General features: G+C 43.9%; 1 protein-coding gene across 17 annotated transcripts in view; it reads left to right on the forward strand.

Moving 5' to 3' along the window:
* LOC139407127 (adhesion G-protein coupled receptor G6-like) overlaps positions 1-13,024 on the forward strand; it is a 60,072-nt gene that overhangs the window by 28,858 nt on the left and 18,190 nt on the right. For 8 of the 17 annotated variants that reach the window (XM_071150546.1, XM_071150539.1, XM_071150536.1 and 5 more), the window contains one exon: positions 6,589-6,654. The exons of 7 other annotated variants lie outside the window; for them this stretch is intronic. In XM_071150546.1, the coding sequence (XP_071006647.1) occupies positions 6,589-6,654 (66 nt within the window). Of the gene's footprint in view, positions 1-4,483; positions 4,550-6,588; positions 6,655-12,396; positions 12,989-13,024 lie in introns of those variants that run through there. 2 more of the 17 variants (XM_071150543.1, XM_071150552.1) reach the window with 2 other exon arrangements.

The raw sequence follows: 13,024 nt of genomic DNA on the forward strand, positions 1-13,024 counted from the left end.
GTGAAGGTTATGACGTCTGGATCGGCTCTCCAGGTCGACCACTTTCACAGAAGCCTCTGCACACTATCCTGCAAGGACGTGCATAGCTTCTCTAACTCGTCGATCCTACCAGCATTGAATTCAGAAGCTATCTCAAGATCCACAATACTCTGGCCCTGCGAAGCAACCGTTCAAATGGTGCTCTCGATTTTGGTGTCGAGTTCAGCAATAGCAGCCTTGAAATCCTCAGCTATAGCAACATGTAGTTCTCCCAGAGACCGGGTAAGTTCTGTAAGTGTCACGTTGTTACCTGTGCCTTCCACCATGTCTGTCTCGTTGTTTGGTGGGGAGGAGGCCTCCGATGAGGATTTATTGTCCTTTGGTCGCTTATTACTTGGCATGTTCACATAGAAAGTCACAATATTGTATTAGAAAGAGACGTTTGTTGTAAAAAAGTGCCGTAAAGTAGGTTAAGTTAGATTGTTTCGCAAAAAAGTTGAAGGAGCCTCTCTCACACACAGCCGTTCACTCCAACATGCTTGCGCCGCCCTGTGTACTTTCATCTCTAGCAGACAGAACGTGTCTCCTTCCAGCTGCGTGGTCCCATGGTGTTTCTACTTCTGTACTATTGTTTGTACAGATGAACGTGGTACCTTCAGGCGTTTGGAAATTGTTCCCAAGGATGAACCAGATTTGTGGAGGTCTACAATTTATTTTCTGAGGTCTTGTCTGATTTCTTTTGATTTTCCCACAATGTCAAGCAAAGAGGCACTGAGTTGGAAGGTAGGCCTTGAAATACATTCACAGGTACACCTCCAATTGACTCAAGTGATGTCAATTAGCCTATCAGAAGCTTCTAAAGCCATGACATAATTTTCTGGAATTTTCCAAGCTGTTTAAATGCACAGTCAACTTAGTGTATGTAAACTTTTGACTCACTGAAATTGTGATACAGTGAATTATAAGTGAAATAATCTGTCAGTAAACAACTGTTGGAAAAATGACTAGTGTCTTGCACAAAGTAGATGTCCTAACCGACTTGCCAAAACTATAGTTTGTTAACAAGAAATTTGTGGAGTGGTTGAAAAACGAGTTTTAATGACTCCAACCTAAGTGTATGTAAACTTCCGACTTCAACTGTATTTGACAGAGAAATAGATTTAATCTCTTCATCTGGTGATCCTATCCTACCCAACTCCACAAGATTTCTCTGCATTATGGTATTCATATTCCTCATGCTGCGCTTGTATTCATTGCCTCATCAGTCATCTTGCATTTGTGTCGTCTCACTTTACACCCATTTAATCCATATGTAACCTTTCTCCATCCATCCCTGCATCCAGCAACATTAACTTCCACCAGCTCATCCATTGTCACCACTAACATGATTGCTACTAATTCAACAACCCATGGTAAGTATCCATCCCTCATCCCCATTGTTTGTAACGGGCACATGTTATTTTCAGTCTGTCTTGTTATTGTGAAGGTAAACCAATACTATCTACTCCACACAGAGTGCAGCTGATGGGTGTTTTAATCAATATGGAAAATGGCCACTCTAACTGATTGAGGGGATATTGACTGGTGGCCCATTGAACTAGAGATATTTCAGTCTTATCCAAAAATGGTCTCAGTGATTGCTCTCATGTTTCCCTCTAAAAAAGAATTGCACAGCCAATTCCAGTCTATTAAACCCAGATAATACTGACTCCACTGTTGGCGGCATGGAGGTGCATCCACTGAAACTTCTACCTAACCTAAGAAAATGAGTTAATAAAACATATTTGTGATTTGATTAACCCCGCCAGAGGCGCATCTGCAACACTTGATTAGTTTCTACAATATAGTTCATTTCCCAGCCCAAATAAAATAAAGATTTCTGAAAAGCAGCCACCAGTTTTAGCATGTGGGATTCCATACTGTGGGAAACCTCGTAATAAGACATGTTTGATGAAAAAAATGAAAAACAGCTGTTTGATGAGTTAATTGGCCGTTTGGTGGTTTAGAGGCCATACAGTAGGTAAACACCATGCCTCTGATACTGTACGAGCTAATAGTTTTGCGCCAGAAGATATTTGATCTCCATCTCTCTCATATCTGACCCTTCCTTGAAGTAAAGCAAACAAGGTCCTGGGGTTCCCATTTGAAGTTTGGAGCCACTATTGGCATGGTATCAATTGTATGGAGGAACAACATTGATTTAACTCACTGTAGCTATGCCCCTATCCGAAACGGAGTACACTGGTTAATTTGACAGTAAAATGTGTACCTGTCCTGATAGTTGATCAGATGTGGATGCTTCATGGCCAATTCATAACTCCATGATCTCAACCTCAGCTCTCAATACTTCACCTTCCTTTACTCATCTCATCTCGTACTGTGTCTGCTGTCCATCCTTTTCACCAGTTCTCTCTGCTACCACTTCATCTGTTACCACTACTAGCATGCCTCTAACTACCAGCTCATCAACTGGTAAGGTGCCATCTTTAGTTCACAACATTATTTCCCCTCATTATTTAACCACTGTGTTATTATACCTTATTTTTGCTGACTTGTGCTGTAAATGTCACTAGTTCAAACCACTACCACGACCACTCCTGCAGCTACAACTAATGTGCCGACATTACCCAGCACAACCACTGGTAAGGTATCTGTAGCAATGGATCTGATCTCAGTTGATGACAATTTGATCTGATTATCATTATAGTGCAAATATCATTTTTCTGAATGATTCAATTTGATACCTTCATATATGTCTACGTAGTTTAGTCTGATCACATGACATTTGGCAGTCACTGCATTGTCATTTACCTTCAGGAGAAAAGGTAAAGATGAGAGATCTAAACAGTGATGTAGTGTGTACACTGGAAACATTCTCTCTGTACCCTGATCTCCTTGTTAAGGGACCCTCCAAACCTTGTCACTTGCCATAAAGCTTCCAAATTCAACTGAAGAACCATGAGAAGTAGACCTTCCATTCCGTGGGGAGAGAGAGAGAGTAGCGGGGAGGGAGGGAATGGGGTCAGTAAACAACTGTTGGAAAAATGACTAGTGTCTTGCACAAAGTAGATGTCCTAACCGACTTGCCAAAACTATAGTTTGTTAACAAGAAATTTGTGGAGTGGTTGAAAAACGAGTTTTAATGACTCCAACCTAAGTGTGTGTAAACTTCCGACTTCAACTGTATTTGACAGAGAAATAGATTTAATCTCTTCATCTGGTGATCCTATCCTGTAGAATCCACATTATACTAAATATTATTACAACCTTTAAAGCTTTTAATTTGATTTATAATCTACTGCATTACACAACTCTACAAGATTTCTCTGCATTTTGGTATTCATATTCCTCATGCTACGCTTGTATTCATTGCCTCATCAGTCATCTTGCATTTGTGTCGTCTCACTTTACACCCATTTAATCCATATGTAACCTTTCTCCATCCAACCCTGCAACCAGCAACATTAACTTCCACCAGCTCATCCATTGTCACCACTAACATGATTGCTACTAATTCAACAACCCACGGTAAGCATCCATCCCTCATCCCCATTGTTTGTAATGAGCACATGTTATTTTCAGCCTGCCTTGTTATTGTGAAGGTAAACCAAAACTATCTACTCCACACAGAGTGCAGCTGATGGGTGTTTTAATCAATATGGAAAATGGCCACTCTAACTGATTGAGGGGATATTGACTGGTGGCCCATTGAACTAGAGATATTTCAGTCTTATCCAAAAATGGTCTCAGTGATTGCTCTCATGTTTCCTTCTAAAAAATAATCGCACAGCCAATTCCAGTCTATTAAACCCACATAATACTGACTCCACTGTTGGCGGCATGGAGGTGCATCCACTGAAACTTCTACCTAACCTAAGAAAATGAGTTAATAAAACATATTTGTGATTTGATTAACCCCGCCAACACTTGATTAGTTTCTACAATATAGTTCATTTCCCAGCCCAAATAAAATAAAGATTTCTGAAAAGCAGCCACCAGTTTTAGCATGTGGAATTCCATACTGTGGGAAGCCTCGTACGTAATAAGACATGTTTGATGAAAAAAATGAAAAACAGCTGTTTGATGAGTTAATTGGTGGTTTAGAGGCCATACAGTAGGTAAACACCATGCCTCTGATACTGTACGAGCTAATAGTTTTGCGCCAGAAGATATTTGATCTCCATCTCTCTCATATCTGACCCTTCCTTGAAGTAAAGCAAACAAGGTCCTGGGATTTCCATTTGAAGTTTAGAGCCACTATTGGCATGGTATCAATTGTATGGAGGAACAACATTGATTTAACTCACTGTAGCTATGCCCCTATACAAAACAGAGTACACTGGTTAATTTGACAGTCAAATGTGTAACTGTCCTGATAGTTGATCAGATGTGGATGCTTCATGGCCAATTCATAACTCCATGATCTCAACCTCAGCTCTCAATACTTCACCTTCCTTTACTCATCTCATCTCGTACTGTGTCTGCTGTCCATCCTTTTCACCAGTTCTCTCTGCTACCACTTCATCTGCTACCACTACTAGCATGCCTCTAACTACCAGCTCATCAACTGGTAAGGTGCCATCTTTAGTTCACAACATTATTTCCCCTCATTATTTAACCACTGTGTTATTATACCTTATTTTTGCTGACTTGTGCTGTAAATGTCACTAGTTCAAACCACTACCACGACCACTCCTGCAGCTACAACTAATGTGCCGACATTACCCAGCACAACCACTGGTAAGGTATCTGTAGCAATGGATCTGATCTCAGTTGATGACAATTTGATCTGATTATCGTTATAGTGCAAATAGCATTTTTCTGAATGCTTCAATTTGATACCTTCATATATGTCTACGTAGTTTAGTCTGATCACATGACATTTGGCAGTCACTGCATTGTCATTTACCTTCAGGAGAAAAGGTAAAGATGAGAGATCTATCCAGTGATGTAGTGTGTACCCTGGAAACATTCTGTCTGTACCCTGATCTCCTTGTTAAGGGACCCACCAAACCTTGTCACTTGCCATAAAGCTTCCAAATTCAACTGAAGAACCATGAGAAGTAGACCTTCCATTCTGTGGGGAGAGAGAGAGAGTAGCGGGGAGGGAGGGAATGGGGTCAGTAAACAACTGTTGGAAAAATGACTAGTGTCTTGCACAAAGTAGATGTCCTAACCGACTTGGCAAAACTATAGTTTGTTAACAAGAAATTTGTGGAGTGGTTGAAAAACAAGTTTTAATGACTCCAACCTAAGTGTGTGTAAACATCCGACTTCAACTGTATTTGACAGAGAAATAGATTTCATCTCTTCATCTGGTGATCCTATCCTGGTAGAATCCACATTATACTGAATATTATTACAACCTTTAATGCTTTTAATCGCTTTTAAATCTACTGCATTACCCAACTCCACAAGATTTCTCTGCATTATGGTATTCATATTCCTCATGCTGCGCTTGTATTCATTGCCTCATCAGTCATCTTGCATTTGTGTCGTCTCACTTTACACCCATTTAATCCATATGTAACCTTTCTCCATCCATCCCTGCATCCAGCAACATTAACTTCCACCAGCTCATCCATTGTCACCACTAACATGATTGCTACTAATTCAACAACCCATGGTAAGCATCCATCTCTCATCCCCATTGTTTGTAATGAGCACATGTTATTTTCAGCCTGTCTTGTTATTGTGAAGGTAAACCAATACAATCTACTCCACACAGAGTGCAGCTGATGGGTGTTTTAATCAATATGAAAAATGGCCACTCTAACTGATTGAGGGGATATTGACAGGTGGCCCATTGAACTAGAGATATTTCAGTCTTATACAAAAATGGTCTCAGTGATTGCTCTCATGTTTCCCTCTAAAAGAATTGCACAGCCAATTCCAGTCTATTAAACCCAGATAATACTGACTCCACTGTTGGCGGCATGGAGGTGCATCCACTGAAACTTCTACCTAACCTAAGAAAATGAGTTAATAAAACATATTTGTGATTTGATTAACCCCGCCAGAGGCGCATCTGCAACACTTGATTAGTTTCTACAATATAGTTCATTTCCCAGCCCAAATAAAATAAAGATTTCTGAAAAGCAGCCACCAGTTTTAGCATGTGGGATTCCATACTGTGGGAAACCTCGTAATAAGACATGTTTGATGAAAAAATGAAAGACAGCTGTTTGATGAGTTAATTGGTGGTTTAGAGGCCATACAGTAGGTAAACACCATGCCTCTGATACTGTACGAGCTAATAGTTTTGCGCCAGAAGATATTTGATCTCCATCTCTCTCATATCTGACCCTTCCTTGAAGTAAAGCAAACAAGGTCCTGGGGTTCCCATTTGAAGTTTAGAGCCACTATTGGCATGGTATAAATTGTATGGTGGAACAACATTGATTTAACTTACTGTAGCTATGCCCCTATCCGAAACGGAGTACACTGGTTAATTTGACAGTCAAATGTGTAACTGTCCTGATAGTTGATCAGATGTGGATGCTTCATGGCCAATTCATAACTCCATGATCTCAACCTCAGCTCTCAATACTTCACCTTCCTTTACCCATCTCATCTCGTACTGTGTCTGCTGTCCATCCTTTTCACCAGTTCTCTCTGCTACCACTTCATCTGCCACCACTACTAGCATGCCTCTAACTACCAGCTCATCAACTGGTAAGGTGCCATCTTTAGTCCACAACATTATTTCCCCTCATTATTTAACCACTGTGTTATTATACCTTATTTTTGCTGACTTGTGCTGTAAATGTCACTAGTTCAAACCACTACCACGACCACTCCTGCAGCTACAACTAATGTGCCGACATTACCCAGCACAACCACTGGTAAGGTATCTGTAGCAATGGATCTGATCTCAGTTGATGACAATTTGATCTGATTATCGTTATAGTGCAAATATCATTTTTCTGAATGATTCAATTTGATACCTTCATATATGTCTACGTAGTTTAGTCTGATCACATGACATTTGGCAGTCACTGCATTGTCATTTACCTTCAGGAGAAAAGGTAGAGATGAGAGATCTTGCCAGTGATGTTGTTTGTTTGAATTTTCCATTTGCGTCTTATAATTGAAAATTGCATGGCAACGTGTTGACCCATATTAACCCCATGCATACTCTAGAGCATTGCTTATTGTTTGTGTGTGTTCATTTCACTCTTTCAAACCATTTAGTTCACATTTGCTGTCCTTGTCACCAGTTACTCAAACCATTATCCCATCTGCAGCAGCCGCTACTAACACAACTCTATTCTACAGCACAACCAATGGTAAGATGTGTTTTTGTTTTTCTCTTGTTTTGTACTCATGAAAAAATCTGCTGGTGGCATTTTTCTTTATGTGTGGGGAATGGGTTTGAAAGCGCTTCCATCAATGACCAGCTTGGAACTTTCCAGATGGATTAGGCTGAGAAGCAATTGTCATGGCTTCTCAATGGGAGTATGGTATGTTTGCTCATGTAGCTTGCTTTAAACAATGGACTCAGTAGTGAATAGTGTCTAAGTGGTTCTTGATAAGGCTTCTATTTAAACACCTATAGTAGCCACCTATTGTAGCCCTGTATCATGTGTTTTGCCGTTATTACCTTCCATTTTTTGGGGTAACCATTTTGCACCCCCCATGTTCTACCAGCACTGACAGCTTCTGCTACAACCATTGTTTCAAACCCAGCTACAACTAACTTGCCTACCACTAACAACACAGTGCATGGTAAGACACCCCACTTTTCTCTTTTGCCTGTTATTGATTAAGGAATGACTAGGGAGAATTCCATATTTTTTCACCTCACTTTTTTCTCAAATGTGTTATTCTTCATTTTGAATAAAAATGTTCTGTCCCTTTTCTCTTGCTAACAGTAACGACTACTTCCCCATTATCCCCTACCACTAACACCCCAGCTAACATCACCACTACCCCGGGTAAGACACACCTGCTGTCTTTGTTCAGTACAATTTGTATTTGTCACTGTAACTTTCAAACCCATTGGGCAAACAGATCTCAAAGTGTAGGACATGGAGAGTCCATTTTTAAAAGTTTTGCATCTATGATACAACTATAGAATTACTAAAATATCCAAGGTAGGCTACCCGATAAAAGGGTTTAGTAAGTGTTTAACTCCAGCACCACCCCAACATCAACATATGTGAAAATGGTGCATTTCTATGTTTAGTAGGAAAAAAGATAGAGAAAGATAACTGTTTCCAATGACATCATCAACCAGCAGTGGTGGAAATAGTACCCAGTTTTCTTTATTTGAGTAAAAGTAAAGATACCTTAAAAGAAAATGTCTCAAGTAAAAGTGAAAGTCACCCAGTAAAATACTACTTGAGTAAAAGTCTAAAAGTATTTGGTTTTAAATGTACTTTTACTATCAAAAATAAATGTGTAAATCATTTTTAATTCCTTATATTAAGCAAACCAGATGGCACAATTTTCTTGTTTTTTTTTTATTTACGGATAGCCAGGGGCACAGTTTGTGTTTCGTGAGTATGCCAGATGAGAGGCAGTCGGGATGACCAGGGATGTTTGGTTGATAAGTGCGTGAATTAGACAATTTTCCTGTACTGCTTAGCATTCAAAATGTAACGAGTACTTTTGGGTGTCAGGGAAAATGCAAGGAGTAAAAAGTACATTATTTTCTTCAGGAATGTAGTGGAGTAAAAAATATAAATAGTAAAGTACAGATACTCCAAAAAACGACTTAAGTAGTACTTTCAAGTATTTTTACTTAAGTACTTTACACCACTGTCAACCAATTAGTAGGCGATTCCTACTCGTAATTGGTTAAAATCGCATGATGCACACCAGTGATTTAATTGGAAACAGTTATCTTCCTCTATCGTTCTTACTACAAAACATAGAAGTGAACCATTTGCACACATGTTGACGTCGGGGTGGTGCTGAGATGATGAATATGAAGAATTTTTTTTAAATGCCCCTTTACGTATTTCAGAAAGGCTTATGAGTAGTTACTGTACACATCTTCAAAAAAAGAAACATGATTAATCACACATTATCTTCCACTTTTTCAGTAGTTGAAGTTTTCACATTATTGTTGGTTTCTTCTACTGGCATGTCTTCTAACATTGCAAACATTCTGCTCAGCTGGGTAAGACGTACACATGGGAAATCTTGAGATGCTCTCCTTGCTGACTTAGTTGTATTGTCACTCTTGCTAACAGTGTCTGAAGCCACTACTCCCCCACCGTCCTCGACTAACATGTCTCCTACTGTCATGTCCACTAACATCATTAAGCTGGGTAAGACACACACACTCACTAAGCTTGTCCTTGTCTTGTTTGTAATGAGACTCTGCAGCTTCCTGTTCTCTCTCTCAGCCTGCTTCCACCTGTCTGCTTCCCTCTCACTCCCACTCTATCCTATTCTCAACCAAGATGATGTTAACAATATCAGGGAAGGCCTGGTTGACTGCTGTAAGTACTGTATTCTTCCATGTTTTGTATTTATTTATTCAGCTACAGTATAAGCTAGAAGACCCTGTTTCTAAAATCAGTCTGTATTTCAAACATGTAACCTGCTTTGACCCCTCCGTTTTTATATTGACTGGACTGAGGCGCCACAGAGAAGGAGAGAGCGGCGTATCTGTGGTCTGTGCTCCGGCTCACGCCCCGTCCAGTGACCTCCTCCACCACCACCACACCCCACACCAGGCCTCACGTCTTGCCTGGCCCCCGCAGCTCTAAAACCTCCCTGGGCTACATCTCAACCCCACTCATCTGGCCCGTGAGGAAGAAACCTGAGGCCTCTGTTACCCGCCTCCCAGTCAGACCCATCCTCTATCTAACCAAGCCTCATCCTGTACCAGCAACAAATATGTCCCTCAGGCCCAAGGTGACTACAACAACAACGGCGCCCGTGGCCAGGAAAACACATGCCGTATCCAGGGCCGTGACCAGTCCCCAGGGGTTGTTCCCATGGCGACCGGTGGATGTTGGGAACAGTAGCGATGCGGAGGACGTAGAGTCTTTCCCAGCAGTGGCGTCAGCATCACTCAGCAACCGTAAGAAGAATAAGCCCATGGCTCCCCCCCACTGGATCCCATTGAGTCCCAGCAGAGAGAACAGCAACAGCAGCACTGTGAACTGGACTGAGCCCCTGGAGGAGTACACATCAGGCTCTGAGCCATTCATTTACGACCTGGACCTAGGGGATGACCCCTTTAGCCTTTTCCAATATGACTCGTCCTACTCCCTGGATGAAGGCCTGGCTCTGGCCGCCTCCGGCCCACAGAACCTTTCCCACGCTGGGACTGGAGTCAGTACTGAGGGCCCAGGCCGTGTGACTGTGAGCGACCCTGTTACCGCCATGGGAGGAGGGGAACATTTACACAATCAATCAGAGCCCAGTCTGCCCCAGGAGGCGTTGGCAGGAGGCGCGCTGACAGAGGCTGGGAGAGAGGCTAGGACCGGGGAGCAGGGTGTGGTGGTGGCAGCACACAGCAGCTGGGCTCAAATCCCTCCTTTCAGCACGACTCCGGAGAGGACAGGTGTGCAAACGGATCAGGCCCGGCCCGGCAGCGGCTTCAGTGAGCAAACAGCAGAGAGAACCACTCAGTCCCTCTCAAACATCGCCACACAGTCTCCCTCATTATTAACAGTAGCCAAGCTCTGTTTCTCTGAGAGGGTCGGGATTACCACTGACAATGGCCCCACAGTGAAGGTCTCTATACCTAAAGACTACACATCCACACCCAGTCCCATATCCATACCTACCACGTCTGCCATGCCAGATAGCCTATGGACAGCTGTGATCACAGAGATACAGGCCCCTAACTCCCTCCCCACCACTCCGACCATACCTCTCCCCACCGCTCCCCATCCTGCGTTCTCCCCCTCTTCCGTTCACAGTATGGAACAAAGTGATCTTAGTCATTCAAGACACGTCAGGCCAGCCGCCACTGAGACAGAGACATCGCTCCCTCCCATGGAGGTTCAAAGACATGAGTTAATGCGGGAGGGCACAAGACCCCGTCCACTGTCTCTGTCAGTCGCTATTGATTCCGCTACAGCTCTGACACCCGTCCTTGAGAAAACATACCTCTCTTCCTCTGACAAACACCACCGTGACCTAGTTTTACCCTCTTTGAGGAATCAATTAAGTTCCTCCTTGACTAACTCTCATCCCGTGGACGATATGGTTCCCAGTGAGAGTATTGCCTCTGAGTCAGGTAGCCAGAGTGAGTGGATCAGTTTATATTCACCTCTGGCTCTGGAACCATCGTCGTATATGAGCAGTGTGTCAGACAGTGTTTTGGGCAGCTCGGAGGGGCAGGAGGGCTTTAATCCACTCAGTTCTAACCTGAGAGGTTTTTCACATACATCCCATCTATCTGTCACTCCTATCACAGAGCAACTACACCACCAGGCCCTACTCCCAGCCACCGTGACGGACGAATGGACTTTCTCTCAGTCCTCACCTCCTAATACAATCTCCCCAAGCAGACAGGAGTGGAGGGATGCATTGCGCACCACGTTCAGCTTGGTCTCTCTCAGCTCTGACCTCCTGTCTGTGACAGACTTGCCAGAGCAGCTTAATATCAACACGGTTACTGAATGGGAAAGTGCAGATGGGATGGAGAGACACTCGGCTCGACAGGAAGGAGAAGAAGTCCACATGTCACCCATAAGTGGCTCGGCCTCCTCTCCATCACTGATCTCGCTCTTCTGCCCCAGCACGCAGAGCGAGCCATCTGTATCCCAGCTTGGACACCATGGGACCTCACACATCAATGATGATGGATCTGAATATCTCTCCCAGGCCAGCCTCCACCTCTACTCCTCCCTGCTAGCCCCCTCTCGTCCTCTGGCTCTGCCAACGCCACTCATCAGCAGCACAGCTTCAGAATATGACAGTGTTGTTACTCATGAACCCAAGCGGCATGCTTACATGCATGAATTAGGCTGGAAACGGCCGGTCAGTGGTATTGGCATTGTGATTCACACAGACACACACACCCCAGTGTCTGAGCCGCTCTCCACCATGACCTCCAGGGCAGACCAGCTCATGCCAGACGCTTCTGAAGCCCTCTTATTCCACAGACCGATGACAACAAACCCTCCTCGTATTAGAGAGGAGAGGCTGCTCCCCGCCCCTACCCCGACTCCCCTTCCCACCCATATCCCCCCTCTGAGTGGGACATTGTCTGCCGGAGCAGCCAACATGGCTGATTCGGGAGCTGGCGCCTCACTGCCCACCCGATCAACGGCTGCATTCCAACAATCCTCCACACTCATTGGCAGCCAATCAAAGCCCACTCAGCCTGCTGGAACTGACGGAACGCTGGCCTGGCATGGAGAGAGCAGAGAGAGCACAGTATCACCCGCTGCCCCAGACACACAGCTCACTGCTTCTGCCTCCAGTAACCCCACCATTAAAGCTGCAATTATACAGCCCACCGCTGTTACCAGAAATACCCCCCCCCCTTCTGCCTCAAACATACAACTCACCACTGCCAACAAACAGCCAACTGTTTTCCCAAATATCCAGTCCACCTCTACCTCCAACAGCCAGCCTCCTATGGCCCTAAACACTTACCTTACTGGGGCTGGCCTTTTATCAGTCCCCTGGAGGGCCAACCACAGTGAGGACACACAGGGTGGTAAACATGGACCGGCCCTCATCGATCACACACCCTCCACTGCTGCAAGCACGTCAGGAAGCAGTATGGGCCCTGGCAACAATGTGACTGTGAATCAGAACACCAACACAGACCGAGAGACCGAGACACAGACAACTCCCAATCCACTAGCCGTCATTGGCATGGATGAGCAGTCTTTTGTAGCCACAAAGGGCCCCTACTTGCCTCTTACCACTCCACATAGAGTGGTGAATGCAGGCAGTGGCACAGTGTCCACCACACACGCCACCCCACGGACCTCAGCTGGCACCGCGGGCACCCCTGTTATTGCCCCATGCCAATGTAAAGCTCGCTTTCATTTATCATGTCTGTGTGGACTTTCAACCGGGAACAGTATGTTTTGCAATAACAACGTAGATGTAGAAACAA

The sequence above is a fragment of the Oncorhynchus clarkii genome, chromosome 4 (genome assembly GCF_045791955.1).
Source record: "Oncorhynchus clarkii lewisi isolate Uvic-CL-2024 chromosome 4, UVic_Ocla_1.0, whole genome shotgun sequence".
Taxonomy (NCBI): domain Eukaryota; kingdom Metazoa; phylum Chordata; class Actinopteri; order Salmoniformes; family Salmonidae; genus Oncorhynchus; species Oncorhynchus clarkii.